At 42.4% G+C, this 20,581-nt stretch overlaps 1 protein-coding gene across 2 annotated transcripts in view; it reads right to left on the reverse strand.

The window, feature by feature from the left end:
- Positions 1-19,275, reverse strand: part of klhl36 (kelch-like family member 36) — a 33,575-nt gene extending 14,300 nt beyond the window's left edge. Inside the window, exons 1-2 of one of the 2 annotated variants that reach the window (XM_080186734.1) lie at positions 19,153-19,275; positions 14,177-14,256 (exon numbers count right to left, since the gene is read on the reverse strand). In XM_080186734.1, coding sequence (XP_080042860.1) covers positions 14,177-14,236 — 60 coding nt within the window. In that variant the 5' untranslated portion in view covers positions 14,237-14,256; positions 19,153-19,275. Of the gene's footprint in view, positions 1-3,584; positions 3,684-14,176; positions 14,257-19,152 lie in introns of those variants that run through there. The other variant, XM_080186736.1, reaches the window with a different exon arrangement.
- Between the last annotated feature and the right edge of the window lie 1,306 nt (positions 19,276-20,581).

The raw sequence follows: 20,581 nt of genomic DNA on the forward strand, positions 1-20,581 counted from the left end.
TGTGTTCTCAAACACTGAAACTTAATTTGTTTGTGCCAGTATAATTTTAATTAAATGCAGCACAATTTTAAGGATTTATTACTGCAACTCCAGCAACCAAAACAATGTATTATAGCATTTTTGTGATGGCATAAATAAATATGTAGTCAAATATAAATACTATATTGCTTTCTTTTACAATGCAATTGAATAATTGAAACCAGAAATCATTGCAATATACACTAGTGATTTTGTGATGAAATAGCTGTTTTCAAATACAGTAAAAGTATTATACTCTGCTAATACAGTAGTTAAATAGTTCATCAGCTTGCACAAATGTAGGATTTTTCAAGAATCCAAAAGCTGTTTCAGTACCTGATAAAATGTCAAAAACATAAATACTGGGGATACAGGTATTTACCTAACTCCTGGTGACGTAGTCCATACAAAGTAAATACATTAAAATGGGAGTTTGCATAGATTAATCCAATGAAGTGGGGTGGTTGTTGTTAAACGATGACAATGTTCATGGGGTTTGAGCACTCAACCTGGCTTACGGTTGCCTTGCAGATTCGCTTCCATATACGTACAATATATTTCTCCACACAGGTTATCTAAATTGGTTAGAAAGTGTTGTCTGATTTCAGTTTTTTCTACCTTCTTTAGTTGCTGGTCTGTGGAAGTTTTCCCTCACCTTCACTAAATGGGGGCGGAGGTTGGGGGAAGATGACTTTATTCATCTCACATTTTGCCACTTGGGAGCATAAAAATTCAAGATTTTACATGCTGTCAAGTACCATAAACTGCTTTTGCTCTTTTACCATGGGAATTGATTGATGCCAATTACAAAGATTAAAAAAATAGTTCTGCAGGACACTGGACAGTGATAGTCAAGGACATCAATATATAGATTTTCCATTTTTTCCACAGCAAATACCAGAAAATTGGGTAGGAAGGAATGAATGGCTGCAATGGAACCTTTGCATTTTTCTGTCAACTTCAATTAATATATTGGAGCCAACCACACTTCATTGTGGTCACGTGCTCCTCTCTGCCTAATATTCAGGTTTTTGGTGAATTCAGGATACCTAGGTGTAAAGAAAGGAAAATCTCATGTAAGATTGTTCATTAATTTGCTATAAATGGTCACTTTCCAGCCTAGAATATCAAATGATTTTATATATTTGTGTGCACTGAATATTTTCAACATTCCATTACCTTGACGTTTTCACTCCACTTAACTACTCAATTTCTAGTCTGTCCCTAAACTTTTACTTTATTCTCTTGGAAACACTGATTCAGGCTGGCTGCAGTTGTACAGCTGTAGGCAAGCATTCATCTCCTAAATGCAAAAGCAACTTCTGATAGGCGGTCCTGATCAGCAAGCTCACTGATATCACAACAGAGCCTGACCCTGTCCTTTCTTGACGTACGTACATCCCTGTGTTTCAGCAGAAGCCACTGCGTAGCAGAATACAAACCACAAAATTAATCAAAAAGGGTAATGGAATGTCGGTCTTTATTTCCAGGGCTTGGAATTCAAAAAATGGAAGTTTTGGTTCAGTTGAATATGACCTTAAACAAGGTCTTTTGGCCACAGGAGGAATGCAGTGCAGATTCACCAGAACAATACTGAAGATGAAAGGGTTAGTTGTATTGAGGGGGCACGGGCTGCATAAATTTGTGTTACCTCCAGTTTGTTCAATGACTGTGATCTAACTGAAGCATTTAAAATGATGAAGGGATTCGATTGAGCTGAAACATCAATACCTGCGGTAGGAGAATCCATACCAAGACAACGTGATCTTAAAATTAGAGCTAGGCCATTAAGGAGTGAAATTCAGACGCACATTTTTACATAAAATCAAGTGATAATTTGTAACTCGCTCCCCTCAAAAGGTGGTGAAATGCTGGGTCAACTAAAAATTTGAAGACTAAGATTAATAGATTTTTGTTAGGCAAGAGTGTCATGGGATATGGAATAAAAGTGGGTAAATGGCCAGTATATAATTCAGGCATTATCTAATTGAATGATAGAACAGGCCCAAGGGGCTGAATGGCCTACTTCTGTCTCCACAATGTAGAGGAGATTGCATTGTGAGCAGTGAATACAATAGAGTAAATTGAAAAAAGTGCAAGTAAATATCTGCTACACTTGGAAGGAATGTTTGGGGCCTCTGATGGTGAGGAAGAAGGTAAATGTGCAGGTGTTACACTAACTGTGACTGCATGAAAAGGTGTTGGGGGAAGGGGAGAGGTACTGTGGTGGGGGGGCATCAAGTAGGCCAGGGTATCACAGAGGGAACAGTCCCTTTGGAATGCTGGTAAGTAAGGTGAGGGGACGATGTGTTTGATGGTGGCATCAACTGGATGTTTTTTACATTTGCTTTTGTTGATTTTAGTAGATGCAACCCAAGGTACGAGACTAACAGAATGTGACTTGCCTGTTAGTCAGAGGGTTCAGGAGTTACTACATATAAAAGTGACATTAAACAGTTACTGACTGACCCAGGCACACTAACAGCAGTTACTTTGCACACAAAGGTCAAGTGTTAGTTCAAAGGGAACATGGGTTTGCCTGTACAAGTCAATATTCACTTGGAACACAAAAAAAATCTCAAATTCGCACAATTTGGAAACAATATTTAATCTCAACTCAGCAGATCAGCCTACCAACTCAGAATAACAATCATTTATTTTGGTTTCAAACTGAGGCTCAATTTTCTTATACGTTACTCTTAACAAGAAGCACAGCCCCATATATTTAAATAATTTGGGATTTTGTACCACCCTGTTTATTAGAAGTACCACTTTTAATATTTCCTGAATAATGACAGTGCTCAACCACATGGAAATAAGAGAATAAAACGTTCATGGAAACATCATGAACGTTTTATTCTCTTATTTCCAACCCCAGTTGGTCCATGGGGTTGGACCAACCCCAGTTTGCAACAGAGTGCAATAATGTGTTACATTATACCATTTTTCCCTTCGTTATTCAAACCTAAAAACTCGCTTACCCATTTGCCAATACCTCCCTTTTGTACAGAATTTGTGTATTTTTATATTCCTTAATCATTAATAAGCAGTGTAAAATCAATGAGCAGCTTCCTAATGACACTGCAAAGGAGGAGAAAAGAAGGGAGCCAACGTTTTCGCTCCTGATGGTTTTCAAATGATGTCTTTGGAATAAATAAATATGTACAGTGAATGTTACAGCAATGTAGTGTGGAGTATTGTCATTGGATAGTCAGAAGCTTTTCCCCAGGATGGAAGGGTCAATTACTAGGGGGCATAGGTTTAAGATGCGAGGGGCAAGGTTTAAATGAGATGTATGAGGCAAGTTTTTTTTAAAACTGAGGTGGTGTGTGCCTGGAACTCACTGCTGGGGGAGGTTGTGGAAGCAAAAACGATAGTGACTTTTAAAGGGCATCTGAACAATACACATGTAGGGTAGGAATAAAGGGATATAGTGGCTGGAAGGGGGTTTTAGTTCAGTCAGGCAACATAGTCAATGCAGGCTCGGAGGGCTGAAGGGCCTGTTCCTGTACTGTAATTTTCTTTGTTCTTTGAAAGTGTTCTCGAGCGACATATCTACTGCTTACCATTTCTTCCAAGCCACTGGTTCAATAGCCGGTTGATACTGTCAAGACATGACGATGGCTACTTCTGTGTGGTTGCAGAGTGTGACTGCACCTGTAAATCTATATAAACTACATTAGAAACTCAGGCAGGCTGGTGGGAAGAGAAGTTTATGGAAAAAGATCCATGCTGATTTTGCTACATTCTTAATCCTCCCACTTTACATAAACTTCAGAATCACAAAACAAAAGAAACTCTTAAGAACGCGAGTTTAGGAACTCGAGAGTCTGATTCAACCTCTCATTGTAATATGCACATCTAAGGAAATGATAATTATGGGGCTCTGCAATACAATATATCAATATTCACCGGCAGCTTGCACTTTAATAATAACCCACTTCCTTCATCTGTGAAGTTTGAAATTACTTTATTACTCTGTAAATTTTATTCAAAGAGAATTTCGATAAATGTAACAAAAATAGAATATTGATGGAATTAAAGCAACATTCTGCAAATGTTGAAAAACTGAAATAAAAACAGAAAATGCTGGAAATGCTCACTGGTCAGGCAGCATTTGTGGATAGAAATAGTTAACATTTCAGATCAATGACCCTTCATCAGAACCTAGAAAATTGGCAGCTTGCTCGTGTTACTTCCTCCAGTTTGATATAATTCTGTAAAAATGAATTGCACTCAGTGATGAGTTGACAACAATAGAGACGTTTCTTGACTAAATGAGCTTTGGGATGAAATTTGCCCAGTTTGATTAATTAGTTGCATTTACTGCAGATATGAGTGACATGAAATAAATGAAGGATAAATACAGAGTAAGATTGACATTTACAGGACAAAAGATGCTTGGGCTGGCTAGAACGTATGAATTAGGAACAGAAGTAGGCAAATTCAGCCCCTTGAGCCTGCTCCACCATTCGATCAGATCGTGGCTGAACTCTCCCTGGTCTCAAATCCACCTCCCTAACTGTTCCCCATATTCCCGTTTCCCTTTTTTTTACTATTAGAAATATATCTATCTCCATTTTGAAACTATTCAATGATTCAGACTCCACTGTGCTACGGGACAGCAAGTTTCACAAATTCACCACCCTCTGCGAGAAGTAATTCCTCCTCATCTCAGTTTTAAATCTACCACCTCTCAGTCTATACCTGTGACCTCTTGTTCTAGATTGCCGCATAAGAGGAAAAATTTGGACTCCATTTACTTTATCAATCCCTTTTAAAATTTCATATACCTCTATCAAATCCCCTCTCATCTTTCTAAACTGCAGTAAGTACAAACTGTTTAATCTCTCCTCATGCATCAACACCTTCACCCCCAGAATCAATCTGGTGAAACTCCTCTGAACTGCTTCCAATGCTACCACATTCTCCCACAAATAAGGAGACCAAAACTGGTCTATGTTATGGCTTTTTAATTAACGTGGATGCCTCATGGTGGTTAGCATTGCTGCCTCACAGTGCCAGGGACCTGGGTTCGGTTTCCAGCTTGGGTCACTGTCTGTGCAGAGTCTGCACGTTCTCCCTGTATCTGCATGGGTTTCCTCTGGCTGGTCCAGTTTCCTCCCGCAGTCTGATAGGTGTGCTGTTTAGATGTATTAGCCATACTAACAGGCGGAATGTGGCGACTCGGGATTTTCACAGTAACTTCATTGCAGTGTTAAAATAAGCCTAGCTGTGACACTAATATAAAAACTTCTGTAATAACACTGATGTTTAACAAGATCGTTTGACTGCATTACCATAAACTTTAGAAGTTAGATTGGTGCATGTTAGCTTGCAGCATTAACAAGTACTGTAAAAGCGGAATCAGATCTGGCAGAATTTCTCAATTCAGTTCCAGGAAGCAGCTTATATCTTTCAGGCAATTATTTTTCCATCATGTCTGAATCCACGACAAATCGGTTGTAAGGTTGGGGGCTGGGATGTCGGGTTTAGTGTGGATACCACCTCAGTGTGATCCATCAGCCAGAAGATTCAGGGTAATTACTATGGAAGGGGTGAATTGGATTTACCGCATATTTGCTCAATCTTTTGGAATCCACACAACACTGTTGCCAGTAGCCAGCAGTACAACGTGAAAGATTGTGCCTTCACTGCTGCCGCCATTCTGAATCCAGTTTGTCAGGTCAGGGAAGGGGGGGTGTAGAAGAAGAAGATCCAACCAATCACCATTACTCTATGGTCACAATTTTAAATTTCCTTTTGTTCAGAGTTTGAAAAATTCAAGAAAATATTTTTTCAATTGTCTTAGTTGTGCATATTACAATTAGAGAATGCATCTGACTGGAGTTCCTAAATTCACATTTTTATGTAGTTTTTTTTTGTTTTGTGATGCTGAAGTTATATAAAAAAGAAAAAATTCATGAGTGGTAAGATTAAGTCAGGTAGCGAAGCCTTCATGAATCTTTTTCTATAGAATTATTTTCTCTACAGATGGACAGTATCCTCTTTTGGACAGGTATATTTGGATCTCCAGTGAGGGCAGGTTAGGCTGGTCTTTAATCTTCTTCTATCCTTGCACAGGTCAAATGCCCTTTGACACCCACCACCTAGATTCACAAACGTTGAAAGCTTCTTGAGCATGGCCCTGAAAAGGCTCAGCAAGGCTACTGGGGCAGGAATAAAAGGGTTTAAAAAAAAAACAATTACTTTGTTATGGTGCATGGGAAGTTTTATCCTCAAAATTGTCTGCCACAGAGTATGTTAAGGGCTGCTAATAATTTCAGCAAGTACTATTTGAATTATGAACACAAATCAAATTGATGTTTGAGGAAATATCACACATTTCTGCTTCAAACATTGCTGGCTCACTCAAATGTGCTAACCACTTTCAACAACAAAAGTTACATTTATTTTTACCAATGTAGTAATACATTTCAAGATGTTGCACATGCATGTCATCAAATTACATAAAGTAATATTAGGGCAGGTCAAAGGTTTTAAGGAATACCTTCAAGAGAGAGAAATGAAGAGACTTAGGGAAGAAATTCCAGAGTTTAAGGCCTGGGCTGCTGAAGGCATGGTTGCTCAAGGGTGGAAGAACTTTAAATGGAAGATGTGCAGGAGGCTAGAATTGGTGCAGTACAGAGATCACCAATAGTTGTAAGAGGCTAGATATGAGAATGTGTATAAGGTAGATTGAGAAGAGGAAAGCGTTAAAATTGGGATGCGCAACCAGAAATCAGTTGAGGGATAAACTGGTTATGGAAAGAGCCTGAAGCAAGGGCGACAAGGCTCACTGAAACTAATGACCATGTTAAAGAAACTGCTAATAGGTAACTGTGGTTCTGGTTTCAGAGGGCAGGTCCTTATCGATTGGCCTTTTGTTCTTGAAAGTAATGTAATCAGAAACTTTAATAGCCATATCCTTACGTGGCTATCGGCTTTTGTTCTTGAAAGTAATCTAATCAAAATGTAACAATACAGCTAATGCCCTTATTGGCTAACAGAGGTATGTGGATGTATCTCTGTCGTATATAACTGAAACTGTTTTGTAAGCCAGACAGAGACTCACGAACCCATGCTTGACAGCGACCTCTCCTCCGATGCAATAAAGAAGGTTTGTGGAGAAACCTGCGTCTCATCAGTTTTTAATCCAACTTCTGAAAGCAAATTCTACAGATACACCGGGTGCAGTGAGGCCATGAAGGAGTCTGAAATAAGGATGAGGTATTGCTGGACTAGGTGGTAATGTAGACCATTATTCGGTATCTGCTAGCAGAAGAGCAGAAAAGATTTGGATGAACTCAAGTATACAATGTGACAAGCTGGCAAGAACTTTGGCATCGTTGAATATAGAAGTAACTTCAGTATGGATCAGTATTTCAGCAGCAGATGAGCTTAAAATAGATTGGAGCTGAGTGATGTTTTGGAGGTAGAAGTAGGAGTCTTGGTGATAGAGAGAATATAGGTTCGGAAGCTCTCAAGGTGAAATAGGATACTACTATTTACAAACAGTCTGGTTTCGTTTGAAATGGTGGCGATGTAGAGGGTGGCTACAGAATGAAGTTTGTGGCAGTGGACCAAATACTGGTCTTTCCAATATTTAATTGAAGGAAATCATTGCTCATCAAATACTAGATGTCAGACAAGCAACATGAAAAATCACCAACAGTGAAGGGGTTGAGACAGGTAAGCGAAGGAAGGAGTTTCAGAATATTTCAACGCATCACTAGGTCTTTGCCGCCACCACCACCGAAACTGGCCACTAGAGTTACATAACATGCTGCATGCAATGACTTGCAATCATTTTCATTCTGGCCCTTTTGGCCAGAATGTGTCTACACAGCAACAACTCAATATTTACATTGTGCCTTTATCAGAGAAAGCTTACAAGTTGTTTGCAATCAAGTTTAACTCAAACTCCTTGCAGAAGTAATTATGAGCATGAACCTGAATATGTAAACACTCTTAATCTACTTTTACACAACATCCATACTAATAAACATCACACATCAAATGATTTGCAATGCACAACGGTGCTATGGACACACGCTAAAGCTGTTAATGCCCAAGAGCATCAACACCACTGAGCAATAGTGACAGAAGGGCGATCAAATTCCTGGTTGCACTTGGCCCAGGAAACAAAGGAGAAAATAGTATTAGTGACATACAATTTGCTTTCCTCTTCCTTTTGTAATCAGTTATTCAACTATCACAACATTCTGCTCTCCATCAACAACATTTTCAGTAAAGCTATTAGGTGATAGGTAACAATGGATGATTCCAGTGCCACCACCTCCACCCTGCTGAGTCCAGGACCCAACACCCAATTATAAAATAAAGCAAAAAATAAAGTCATCATAGTCCCAGATGGCCTTTGGCTGCCCTCACTTTTGAGGGGGGAGAGCTGACTGGTGGTGATTTTAACCTGAGGATCATCACACCTCAGGCAAAAGGCAAAGTTGAGAAGGCGGGACCTTCATGAATAACCTCAGCCAGTATGGGAATTGCACCCATGCTGTTGGCATTGCTTTGCATCATGAACTAGCTGTTCAGGCAACTCAGCTAACTGACCCTTGATTATACCACTGAAATGATAAGATATAAATACCAGACTAGGTCATTCCGTCCCTCCAGCTTGTTCCCTCATTCAATTTATAATTGATCCTCTCCTTCATCTTCCACCTTCCTGTACTATCCCCACATCCCTTAATACCCAAATAACTATCAACCTCTGCCCTGAATATATTCAATGACTGAGCATCCATAGCTCTCTGCAATAGAGAATTCCAAAGATTAATAACTGAGTCAAAAAATTTCTTTTCATTATATTCCTAAATGACCCCTGATTCTGAGACTGTGACCTTACGTTCTAAGTTCCTCAGCTTGGGAAAACATTTTCTTAACAAGCCACTTCTCAATTTTACATGTTTCAATCAGATCATCTCTCAAATTCCTAAACTCCAGAGAATATAAACCTAGTCTCCAATTGCTCCTCATCCCTTTAGCTCAGGAACAAGTCTAATGCATCTTCATTGCATTACCTCTAGGGCAGAAGACCAAAACTGCTCACAGTACATCAAGTGTGGCCTTACCCATAACTTGAACAAGTGTAGGAAGACTTCTTTACTCTTCTATTCCAATCTTTCTGCCATGTAAGTTAACGCAACATTTGCCTTCTTAACTTTGTGATTCATGTATAAGGGCGGTCTGTCTGAATGCACATATTTTCCAGTCTTTTACTATTGCAAAAATAAGTTCTGCTTTTTAAATCTTTCCTACCAAGTGGATAACTTCACATTTTGATACCATCATTTATTGCCCACCCCAAATTGTCCTTGAACTGAGTGGCTTGCTTGGCCATTGCGGTGTGCATTTAAGAGTTAACTACATTGTTCTGGGTCTGGAATCACGTGTAGGCCATATTTCCTTCCGTAAAGGACATTAGTGAATCAGTTGGGTTTTTATGACAATCAACAAGGGTTTCGTGGTGACCATTTGACTTTTAAATACAATTTTTTATTGAATTCAAATTTCACCATCTGCTGTGGTAGGATTTGAACCTAGGTTCCCAGAACTTTATCCTGGGTCTCTAGATTACCAATAACAATGCTACTGCGTCACCACCTCCCTGCTCAAGAGTGCAATCCTTTAAATCAATTGGAGTGTCAAAATACTCCTGCCCATTCAGTTCTGTTCACCATCAACTCACATCAAACAAAACACGCACCAAACTCTGAATCTCCCCTCCTGTAATACCGATTCTGTTTTCCCACTACTTTCCCCCAACTGCGCCCACCCTTATGGCTCCTTTGTCCCATGGATGTCAGAGCAGAGCCAGTGGTGCCAGGAAGGAAGGAAGGTTGCAGCTGTTGGTGTCAAGTTGCAGGGTAACAGAACACAGTGATTTGGGAAGGGAAGGAGGAGGAGGAGGAAAAGAGAGATAGAGAAGATGGCGTGGGGAAGGAAGAATGGTGGAATCTGGAATTAAAAAAAGATTAAAACAAGACTAACAGCACATGTCATTGAACCTCAAGGCAGACCTCAAACGGGGCACGTAGTCAGCTTGTGGTATCAAAAGACTTTGCTGGTACTGCAGCTCATCACTAGGTTTCCCCACTCACAGCGCCAATGGATCCATGCTGCAGCTGGGCAGCAAGTTTCCACTGCAGTCTACGGTAAAGGCAAGATGCCGTCAGTGGTGTACACCTCCTGTGCATCACTGACAGCAAAATTGGCCAACATGTTCCATTTGCCACATTCTTGCTCACTCCCCAATCATGTCTATGTTCCTCTTACCATATACATTCTTCCTTCTAACCACATACATTACCATCCACCTACTTAGTTCTGTATGGCCTGCAAACACGACTAACTCATAACATTGAATCAAGCCTGGGATCGTCCTGATTTGCACAGCTCAGTTAGCAACTTGCTTAACCAGTCAAACCGTCGAAGACTTCACAATATAATTTTTAAAATCGTCTGAATACTGCCATTGATAATGCTACCCAATGCTTATTTCATTGTTAGTAGCTGGTGCATCATAACCACATAACACACACCTAATGCTGTTCACGTAGATATTTGCACTTTGTAGAATATATTTGCGTTCCCAGCCTTTGCCACTATTGGAGACCCTGGGTCCATTGTACTTTGTTTGATATCAGGGTGTAGTATTATAGAATCGCTGCAGCACAGAAGTCTGCTTGCCCCAAATAAGTAATTCATCTAGTGCCGGTCCGCTGCCTTCTCCTTGTTGCCCTAAATATTTTTTTTTCAGATACTGATTCCCTTTCAGATAATTCACTTTTGAATGCCATGATTGAATCTGCTTCCACCACACCCTCAGGCAGTGCATTTGAGGTTCTCACCACTTGTTGCATAACATTTTCCTCATGTTTCCAATGCTTCTTTACTGCCAATTACCTTATATCTATGTGCTCTTGTCCTTGATCCTTCCACCAATGGGAACAGTTTCTCCCTATCTACATCATCCAAACTCCTCATGACTTTGAATACCTCCACCTCTTAAGTTTCAGTCTTAACTTCTATCTTCATAACTGAAGTTCCTCTCCGTGGAACCTTTTCTGCATCATCTCCAATGCTTTCATTTCCTTTGCTTCCTGAAGTGTGGTGCCCAAAACTGGATGGGATATTTCAGATTAGGTTGAACCAATGTTTTATACAGGTTCAATTTAACTTCTTTGCTTCTGCCTCTATACCAATAGTTATAAAGCCCAAGGTCCCTTATGCATTATTAACGACTATTTAGTATCTGTGAAGAGCTGTTACTTTGGATTCTTTTGTTGACTATAGTTGGAATTTTCTGGCAGTTAATGCCAGCAGGATTCTCTTGCCCTGCTGCAATGAACAGAGATTTGGCTGAGTGTAAAATTCTCCGTCCTTGCTTTCAGTGGAGGCGGACCGTGAATAGCCAGAAAAATCCAACCTATGTTTAAGGCTTAAAGGCTGAGAGATATGCAAGGAAGGAGCGAGAGAGAAAAAATTGTTAAAGTAAATGGGAAGTATGCAAGACAGGCAGTAAGGATGAGATGCATTTATAGTTATTAACTATTCTCTCAACCTGTCCTGCCATCCTCAATAATGAATCATGTATTCACTGGCTTTGATTTGAATTATACTTGCAAAAAACCTTATTTTAACCATGAAGGAGCTCAAATGTCCATTGCTGTGTCTGTAGCGAAGAAAATGCTATGCCTGCAGCACAATGATGCATGTGGAGCAATTCCCTCCAAGTGCATCTACGGAATCTTCAGCAATTGAGAATGACTGGAAATATTAAATAATTTAGCATCTGTGAGAAACTGTTAATGCAGATTCATTTAAGAACATAAGAAATAGGAGCAGGAGTAGGCCATCTAGCCCTTCGAGCCTGCCCCGCCATTCAATAAGATCATGGCTGATCTGTTGTGGCTCAGTTCCACTTTCCCGCCCTCTCCCCATAACCCTTAATCCCCTCTCTTATCAAGAACCTATCAACCCGCTTCTTAAAAATATTTAGCGAGGCAGCCTCCACCACTTCAACGGGCAGAGAATTCCAGAGATTCACCACCCTTTGAGTGAAGAAGTTCCTCCTCAACTCCGTTCTAAACCGCCTCCCCTTTATCTTGAGGCTGTGCCCCCTAGTCCTACTGTCTTTTTTGAGCGGGAAGAGTCTCTCCACCTCTATCCTATCCATCCCATTCATCATCTTATACGTCTCAATGAGATCTCCCCTCATTCTTCTAAACTCTAACGAGTACAAGCCTAGTTTATTCAGCCTCTCCTCATAGCTCAATCCCCTCAACTCCGGTATCAGCCTAGTAAACCTCCTCTGCACTCCCTCCAGGGCCAAAATATCCTTGCGCAGGTGCGGCGCCCAAAACTGCACACAGTACTCCAGCTGATGATTTGTTGATGATCTTCAAGGCATATAGGCTGGGAGGTATACAGGAAAGAAGAGAGACAAAAGGGAGCAAAGATTTAGTGTAAGAATAGTGTGGGTAAAATGCATTTAAAGTTATGAGTTTTTAAAAAAATTATTTGTCTATGAGCATCACAAGATGCTCATAAGGAAATAAGAATCTGCAATATTCAGTGTCCTCAGTCTATAGTGGGTTAACGAGGAATAGACACCTGGGGATGACAATCTGTGATATTGAGGCAGACTACATTTATACTGCATAGTGCATTACCAGTGAAATTTGGTTCGACAAGGGAAGAAGAGAGTAAATGAAAAAAATGTAAACGTGCAATAGTGTGGAAGGGAGTTCTAAGTTAACGAGCACAGCCGCAGGCAGATTCTTAGTTTTAGCAAGAGCTGGAAAGAAAAGAGGCAAGATGATTTTCACCTAACGAGATATTGTTAACAGTTTGCTCATACATGCATGCTAAACACTATTAAAATGAATGAGAGATGATTTTAATATCACCTATCTATACGTATATATTAAATAATAATATATTGAAATATCTGTTCACCTTAAGTCAAAATGCGAACACTGTAGACTGTGGAAGCTCAAGAGTTCAGCAGCTAAAAGCCACTTAGTCAGCAGAAACTCAATGTAGTTTCAAGTTTGGGACAGATTCTGAAACATTTAATATCAAAACGTAAAAGGCCCTATTGTCCAGACATGGAAAGTGTCAATTCTAGGGCCCAGAACTGATGCTATCAATTATTTTGGCAATGTGCTGATGGAAAAGGTATTCAGATGGTAGCGTTCTTAGAGAGGCATAGCAACAAGGAAGTGAACCATGCCAGGGGAGGAAATCCAGTTTTTGGACTGGCAATTGAAAGATCATTAAGTCAAGTAGTGCATCGCAATTGACTAAGGTAACTTGTCATGTTTAGACTAACATGTTCACGTGAAATGAAATCAAGTCTAAACTAATTAGAAGGGGTACCTTAGATATCAGAAAGGTGTAATTATAATGGATTTTGGCTTAGTGCTTCAGATTTTTGGAGGGGTCTTTAGCACTAACTTGAGCTGTGTGACCATCCAAAGGCCTCCCACAGCTGAGGTTAATGTTTATCCTGTAAATTATTTTTTCATGTTTTTCAATAAATTTTAATTACGCCTCGTGATAAGATCTTGCCTTTGCGAATTTAATTCCTGGTTTTCTTAAGATTTCAAGAGAATCAGGCCACCAACATAGAAACCCCCACCACAGATAGTATAACTTTATCTACCTAAGTAAGCAGTGTACCCCAGTTGGAACTTAAGATAACTAACCTATGTGAAGAATTAATTCTTGATTCTTTTTAAAAAACTGAAGTTAATTTTTATCTCACAGCAGTAGAATCAGAGTTTATTTACTTTTTTAAACTTCTGTATTGATAATTCAGTGGTCAGCCTTGATCAAAATGAATGGTGGAGCAGGCTCGAAGGGCCAAATGGCCTGCTCCTGCTTCAAGTTTCTTTGTTATGCTACAAGTAAAGGCAGATCATCCATTTCCTCCTGAGGTAGCTTCTGTAAGTAACCAAATGAATCATAAAATGGTTTGTACCTCTTGCTGGGAGCTATTTATTTGAGGAAATATCTTTAGCAGCTGTACTGAAGTGCAATTGAAAGATTTCTCTCATCAAATGGTAATTAAGCAAGATAAGTTAATTAAGCAAGATGTGTTTAATGAGTTTGAGCTTACACTAACCTTTGACGATTCGCTGATCTTGTGTGGACGAGACACCCTTGACTGTTTTGTCCCCTCCATTGTAACTTTCCTGCTGACACCTGAGCAAAAGTAAATCAATAAATGGTCAAATTTTAGTATTGTCAAGTTTCTCCTTGATGATTACATGCTGTTTTGAAACAAAATACTGTACAAGAGATTTCAAAGCAGTTTGTATTTCAGCCACCTGCTGGCCACTCCTTGTAACTTCAGCAATCAAATCTTTACTGCCCAAAACTGCCGCACTGTTACGGAATCAGTAATTCCAGTAAGATACTCAACCTTTCCATCTTGATAGCAGGTAGGAGTGGCTTGTGTTATGTGGAAGAACCAAGTGTTAGCCAAATAAGACCAGAACAATGTGGGGCAAAATGTAAAGGGATCAATAAACAAAAAATTTGTTGCGGTGAAGGGCAGAGGGCGAAGATGATCAGGACACTAGGAAAACTCCACGCTCTTCTTGGAATACTTCAGTAGAATCTTCTGTGTCGGTTTAACACCACGTCTACGGAACAGCATTCTGAAGGGGTGGCAGGGTGGACAGAGATTTGTTGCTTTCCTTGACTGCAAAAATCTACAACACAGGGACATAGTTTCAGAATAACTTGCCAATCGTTTTAGGACTGAAGCAAGGAGAAATTTCTTCACCCAATTCTGAGCCTTTGGAATTCTCTATGCCAGAGAGTTGTGGATGCTCCATCATCCAATGGATTTAAAGGCTAAGATGGACAGATATTTGGTCTCTCAACAAACCAAGCGATATGGGGAGTAGGTGGGAAAGTGGAGTTGAAGCTGAAGATCAGCCATGACCGTACTGAATTGCAGAGCAAGCTTAACGGGTCCTGTGGTCTACTCCTGCTGCTATTCTGTATCTGCTTAATTCTGTGGCATAATTTGGATGAGCAAAATGAGCTACAATGATACATAGAAATAAAACTGACCAATGGGAAACAATATTATAACTAGAATTAAAAAAGTAATTTATTTTGCACAAAGTGATAGATCACATCGCATCCTTAGTTTTCTACTTCAAATGCTTCAATTCTACCAATTATCCCACAAAGAATGATTGGCATTGAGAGATGTTTAAACCCAGGATTCAAACAGCATTTACTTAACAAAACAGTGGATCAAGTAACAAGTGGTAATTTCAGTGGCAGTAATAATCATGCGACCATTCTATAATAATTTTAAAAACGTGTGCAATAACTATTTTTCATTTCTAAATGAATTTAGATGATGACAGTGACACTGGCTAGGCCAGTATTTATTGCCTATTCCTAATTGGCCTCAAGAATGTGATGTTGGGCTACCTTTTTGAACCGCTGCAGTTTCTGAGTGTAGGTATGTCCACAGTGCTATTGGGGAGAGAGTTCCAGAATTCTAACTCAGTGCCAGTGAAGGTGGTTTTCCTGCATGCTGCTGTCCTCAAACTTCTAAATGGTAGCAGTCATGCGTTTGGAAAGTCCTGCCTGAGGAACCTAGGTGAGTTCCTGCAGTAAATCTTGCAGATGGTACAAACTGTTGCCACTGCTCATCTATGCTGGAGGGAATGAATGTTTGTGGAGGGGGTGCAAAATCAACTGCCTGCTTTGTCCTGGATGATGTTAAGCTTCTTGGGCGTTGGTAGACCTGCACTCATCCAGGCAAGTGGAGAGCATTCCATTACACTCCTGACTTGTGCCTTGTAGATGGTGGACAGGCTTTGGGGTGTGAGAGGTGAGTTATTCACCTCAGGATTCTGCACCTCTGGCCTGCTCTTGTTGCCACAGCATTTATATGGCTAGACCATGAGTTCCTGGTCAATGGTAAAACCCCAGGACGTTGGTAGTGAGGGATTCAGCAATGGTAATGCCAGCCAACGTCAAGGGAGCGATAGTTATATTCTCTCTTGTTGGATTGATCATTGCCTGGCACTTCTGTGACACAAAAATTACTTGACACTTGTCAGCCCAAGCCTGGACATTGTCCAGGTTGAGCTGCATTTTGACATGGACTGCTAGTGGGATTAAGACATTGTGACAAACAAATCTGCTTTACCATGGCCATCTATAGGAGCAGCTGGTCAAAGAACAACATAAAAGCATTGTTCGGATGTATTGCTGAAAAAAAGAGACACGTTGAAGCTTTTCATCTTTGGTTCATCAGGACATTGATGAGAAGATTACAATGTTTCACCGGGAAGTGGACTCCAATTGGTGTAATTAACCTAACCAAATACCTGGAACTATTTCAAAGATCGTTTGGTTTCAACTTTCTATGCTGGCCCCAAACCAAAAGTTCTGTAAATGCTGGTTTTACAGCATATATGAAGATAGAGTTAATGTTCCAGATCGATTAGCTTTTGCCAGAACCATTTACAGGTCATCAACCTGAAATATAAACTCTCTGGCTCTCTTTAAAGATGCTGCCTGACCTGCTGGGCATTTCCAGCATTTTCTCTATCCATTTTCAATTTCCAGTGCTTGCAGCATTGTTTTTGTTTCACCAGATCTGTTGGCAAGTGCCACATGGTAGGACTCGAATTAGTCAATCTCATACAGTGCAGCAACAGACCTCAATGTCCCTAGGAGCTGGCTTTAATTCTTTATGTCCTTGGCATCCACTTGCACATTTCATCAAAATAACAAAGGTAATTGGATTCGAATTACTCCACTGATTTACCAGGAGGCATTCAGTAAAGACGTGACCAGAACACCAAAGCATTAGGCCTGGAGACGAAAGCCTGGAGGCTGCCAACTCTGGCAGGTAGCTACTAACATGGTCAGGGATGGTCGCTAGATTCTTGTGAAGGCAAAGGTATAAGTGTACAAAATTTAACAGTGAGATGGACACCATTGTAGGACAACTTCCATCTAAATGGTGTTCACAGGGTCCATTGGTGAAATCCATTTATTCTCAATAACAAGAGATTTTCTGGTACAATAGCCCCACAGGCAACTCGTACTAGAGGAAGTACTTCCTTTATTTCCTCAACTAAAAACATTCGGTCATTGTGAAGGTACCGTACCACTAGTGTCAGACTCTGCTACTGGCACACTCAGCTGTGTCAAAAGAATTTGGGTTAAAACCTCGGTCCTGGGCTGGAGCTGTACTGAAATGGAGGAGTCAGAAACATCCGTTTTCTGATACATCACAACCCCACCTATCCCAAGAGGAGTAAAGAATCCTGGCCAATAATCTTTCAACTAACACCTTTGAGAAAAAATAAATCTTACTGTAATCTGCAGGTTTTTGCTGTGTAGAAAATGGCTGATACATCTGCCCACATTATCAATTCTGCACTAGGAAATAACCATTGAATTTTACTTTCGACAGATTGCAGACACAGCATCTTATTGTTAAATATCTAAATCGATATTCTGTAAGCTTAACAGGAGTTTCAATCAGCCTAAAGTACTTTTCAAAGTCAGATTTCACATTACTACTGGCATTTGAACAGACTCGTATCCCCTCCCCCATCCTTACAGGAATGGGGGGGGGGGGTCTTTGCAGATGAGGAGGCAGTGGGGGGAGGACCTGTGTGGATTGGGGGGGGGGGGGGGGTGCCAGTGGGGAATGCTCATGTTGATTCCAGTGTGGATGGTGGGGCAAAGGCTTGTGTGGATTGGGGAAGGGGTGTAGGGAGGGCTGTGTGAACAGGAGAGGGGATGTGGGGTGGGCAGTCTGAATGGGGGAGTGTGGAAAGACAGTGTGAATGTGGAGGGGTGGATTGCAGGATGGATTTATGGAAGAGAAATCATGCTTGAAAAAGCTGCTGGAATTCTTCAATGATGTAACAAGTGGGGTTGACAATGGTGAGCCAGTAAATGTGGTTTATTTGGGATTTCAGAAGGTTTTCGACGAAGTCCCACATGAGAGATTAGCATGTTAAATGAAAGTGCATGGGATGTGTTTCCTGGTTGGCTGACAGGGAACTTATAGTAGGAGTAAACACGCTTTTTTTTCAATGACAAGACAGTGAATGGTGGGTTACCATGGTGATCAGCACCAGGAGGGGGGACAGCGCCATGGCTTGGGGGTAGGGAGGGAAGAAGGGGGCAGCGCCATGGCTTGGGGGTAGGGAGGGAAGAAGGGGGCAGCGCCATGGCTTGGGGGTAGGGAGGGAGGAGGGGGCAGCACCTGGGTCGGGGGTAGGGAGGGAGGAGGAGGCAGCACCTGGGTCAGGGGTAGAGAGGGAGGAGGAGGCAGCACCTGGGTCGGGGGTAGGGAGGGAGGAGGAGGCAGCACCACCTGGGTCGGGGGTAGGGAGGGAGGAGGAGGCAGCACCACCTGGGTCGGGGGTAGGGAGGGAGGAGGAGGCAGCACCACCTGGGTCGGGGGTAGGGAGGGAGGAGGAGGCAGCACCACCTGGGTCGGGGGTAGGGAGGGAGGAGGATGCCACTGGGGTGGGGGGGTGGACAAGGGGAACGGGCGGGGGTCCGGCAGGGGAGTGGTGCTGGTGGTGGGGGTGGCCGGGCAGGGAGTGGCGGTGGGGTGGAGTAGTGGCCGGGTGTGGGGTTGAGCGGCTGGGGGTCCGGACGGCAGCTAGAGTTGGTGTGGGGATTGGGCCAGCCCGACGGTGGGAAAAGGTGCCGGCGTGGGGGGGGGAGATGGGCGGTGCGATATGGAGATACGGCCGGAGGAAGGGGGGGCGCGGGGGGAGGAAGGGGGGCCGCGGGGGGGGGGGGGGGAGGGGGCGGCACGGGGGCGGGGCGGCGCTGCGCGCAGCTGGGGCGGGGGGAAGGAGAGGCGCGGGGTCGGGGGGAGGGGAGGCGCGGGGTCGGGGAGGAGCGGGGTCGGGGGGAGGGGCGGGGGCGGGTGAACTTGCGCACCTCCACCACTAGCGCAGAACCAGCGCATGCGCCTCGCAACCTTGGCGGCCAGGATTTCTCTTCGCATCACCCCTCCCCCCACCGGCCGTTTCTCGGCCCCGACACTGTCCGCCTCTATCACATCACACGGGGTCTGCCATTTACCGGGCTAGAGTAGCTGGCTGATCCTATCTGCGAGCACTGGCTCTCACACACTCTCAGGGCCGCTTGCCCGCTGTTGGCGACCGGCATTTCTTTACCGGCTCCTCTGCGGCGGCTCTCAGCGGAAGGCCGGTGACGTCACTTGATTGGCGCGACGGGGGACCAATAGGATTCCGCGTTCCTGCCGCAGGGACGGACAGTCCGACCAGTCAGCCGCCACCTGGTCACGACAGGGACCCGCCTCCAGTTACCATCGCAACGCTCAAGCTGCAACCGCGCCCCTCTGAAACCAGGCCCTGCTCAGTGAAGATCAGAACTTATTGAATTTCAAGAAGATATTTTAAATATAAAGACATTGGGATGAGTGCAGGAATGCTATCAGCGAAGGGAATAGTTAAACAAAACTATAAACTAGGCGAGTGCGAGAAACGCAGCTCACAGTCAAACAATTTAGTCAAGTCAAGTTCTGAAGGAGCAAGATATTTTATTTAACGTTGTTGCAAGACCGGGTGTCCAATAAAATAGGCACACCTTACATCGCTTTGCAGCACATTTTTATACTTTTTTACAAGCGTTGTAATGGCTTTGCAATCTGTTGTTCTCCCATAATTGGTGGTGCCTGTTCCATCTATGTGTTGTCATTCCCCTATTGGCTCGAGGTGCCCCAAGTTTCCATCCCCTCTACTCCCCATCTAACAATGTCTCCTGTTATCACAAGAGTGCATTAGTAAACTCATCCATCTTATCCAACACTGTTACATGTCCAGTTCAGATTGGCGGTAATCAATCCTTTGCCAACTTAATCACTGCTGTCCCGACTATCTCAGTGACCTTTCTCCCCCTTTTATGCTTAGTTGTAGAAACAACACATCTTGTATACCATTTGCTCTTTATAATTTGGACCCACACATCTGGTGTTATTCCTACACCACAGGCAGTCTTTTTATTGTCCCTGACTATTGCTCTGTTGGCAGCAGCGAATTTTATGCCCTATGTTTGTGACTAAAATCACAGTTGTTTCCATAATGTGGGTTATCAATGTGCCTGACTATATCCAGTCTACCTAACTTTATGCTATTTTTCTATGGTGTACAGATATATGTGTTAACAGCATCTTTACCTGTTGCTCACAGCGAGTAAAGCAGGAATGGCCTCACCAGGACTTTGGGCTTAACTTGAGTCAAAGGTCACTCCAGGACACATGATAGAATCATGGAATTGGGAGACTGGTCACTGTAAATTAATAACACCATTTGTCGCATTATGTTTGTGCCAGCTGTCCGTGAGATCACTCACCTAAGTCTTAATTCTCAGCTGGACGGCACATTGGCACAGTGGTTAACATTGCTGCCTCACAGGAATCTGGGTTCAATTCCAACCTTGATTGACTGCATGGAGTTTGCACGTACTCCCCGTGTCTGCGTGGATTCCC

The sequence above is a fragment of the Carcharhinus amblyrhynchos genome, chromosome 4 (assembly GCF_965287045.1).
Source record: "Carcharhinus amblyrhynchos chromosome 4, sCarAmb.v2.hapA, whole genome shotgun sequence".
Taxonomy (NCBI): Eukaryota; Metazoa; Chordata; class Chondrichthyes; order Carcharhiniformes; family Carcharhinidae; genus Carcharhinus; species Carcharhinus amblyrhynchos.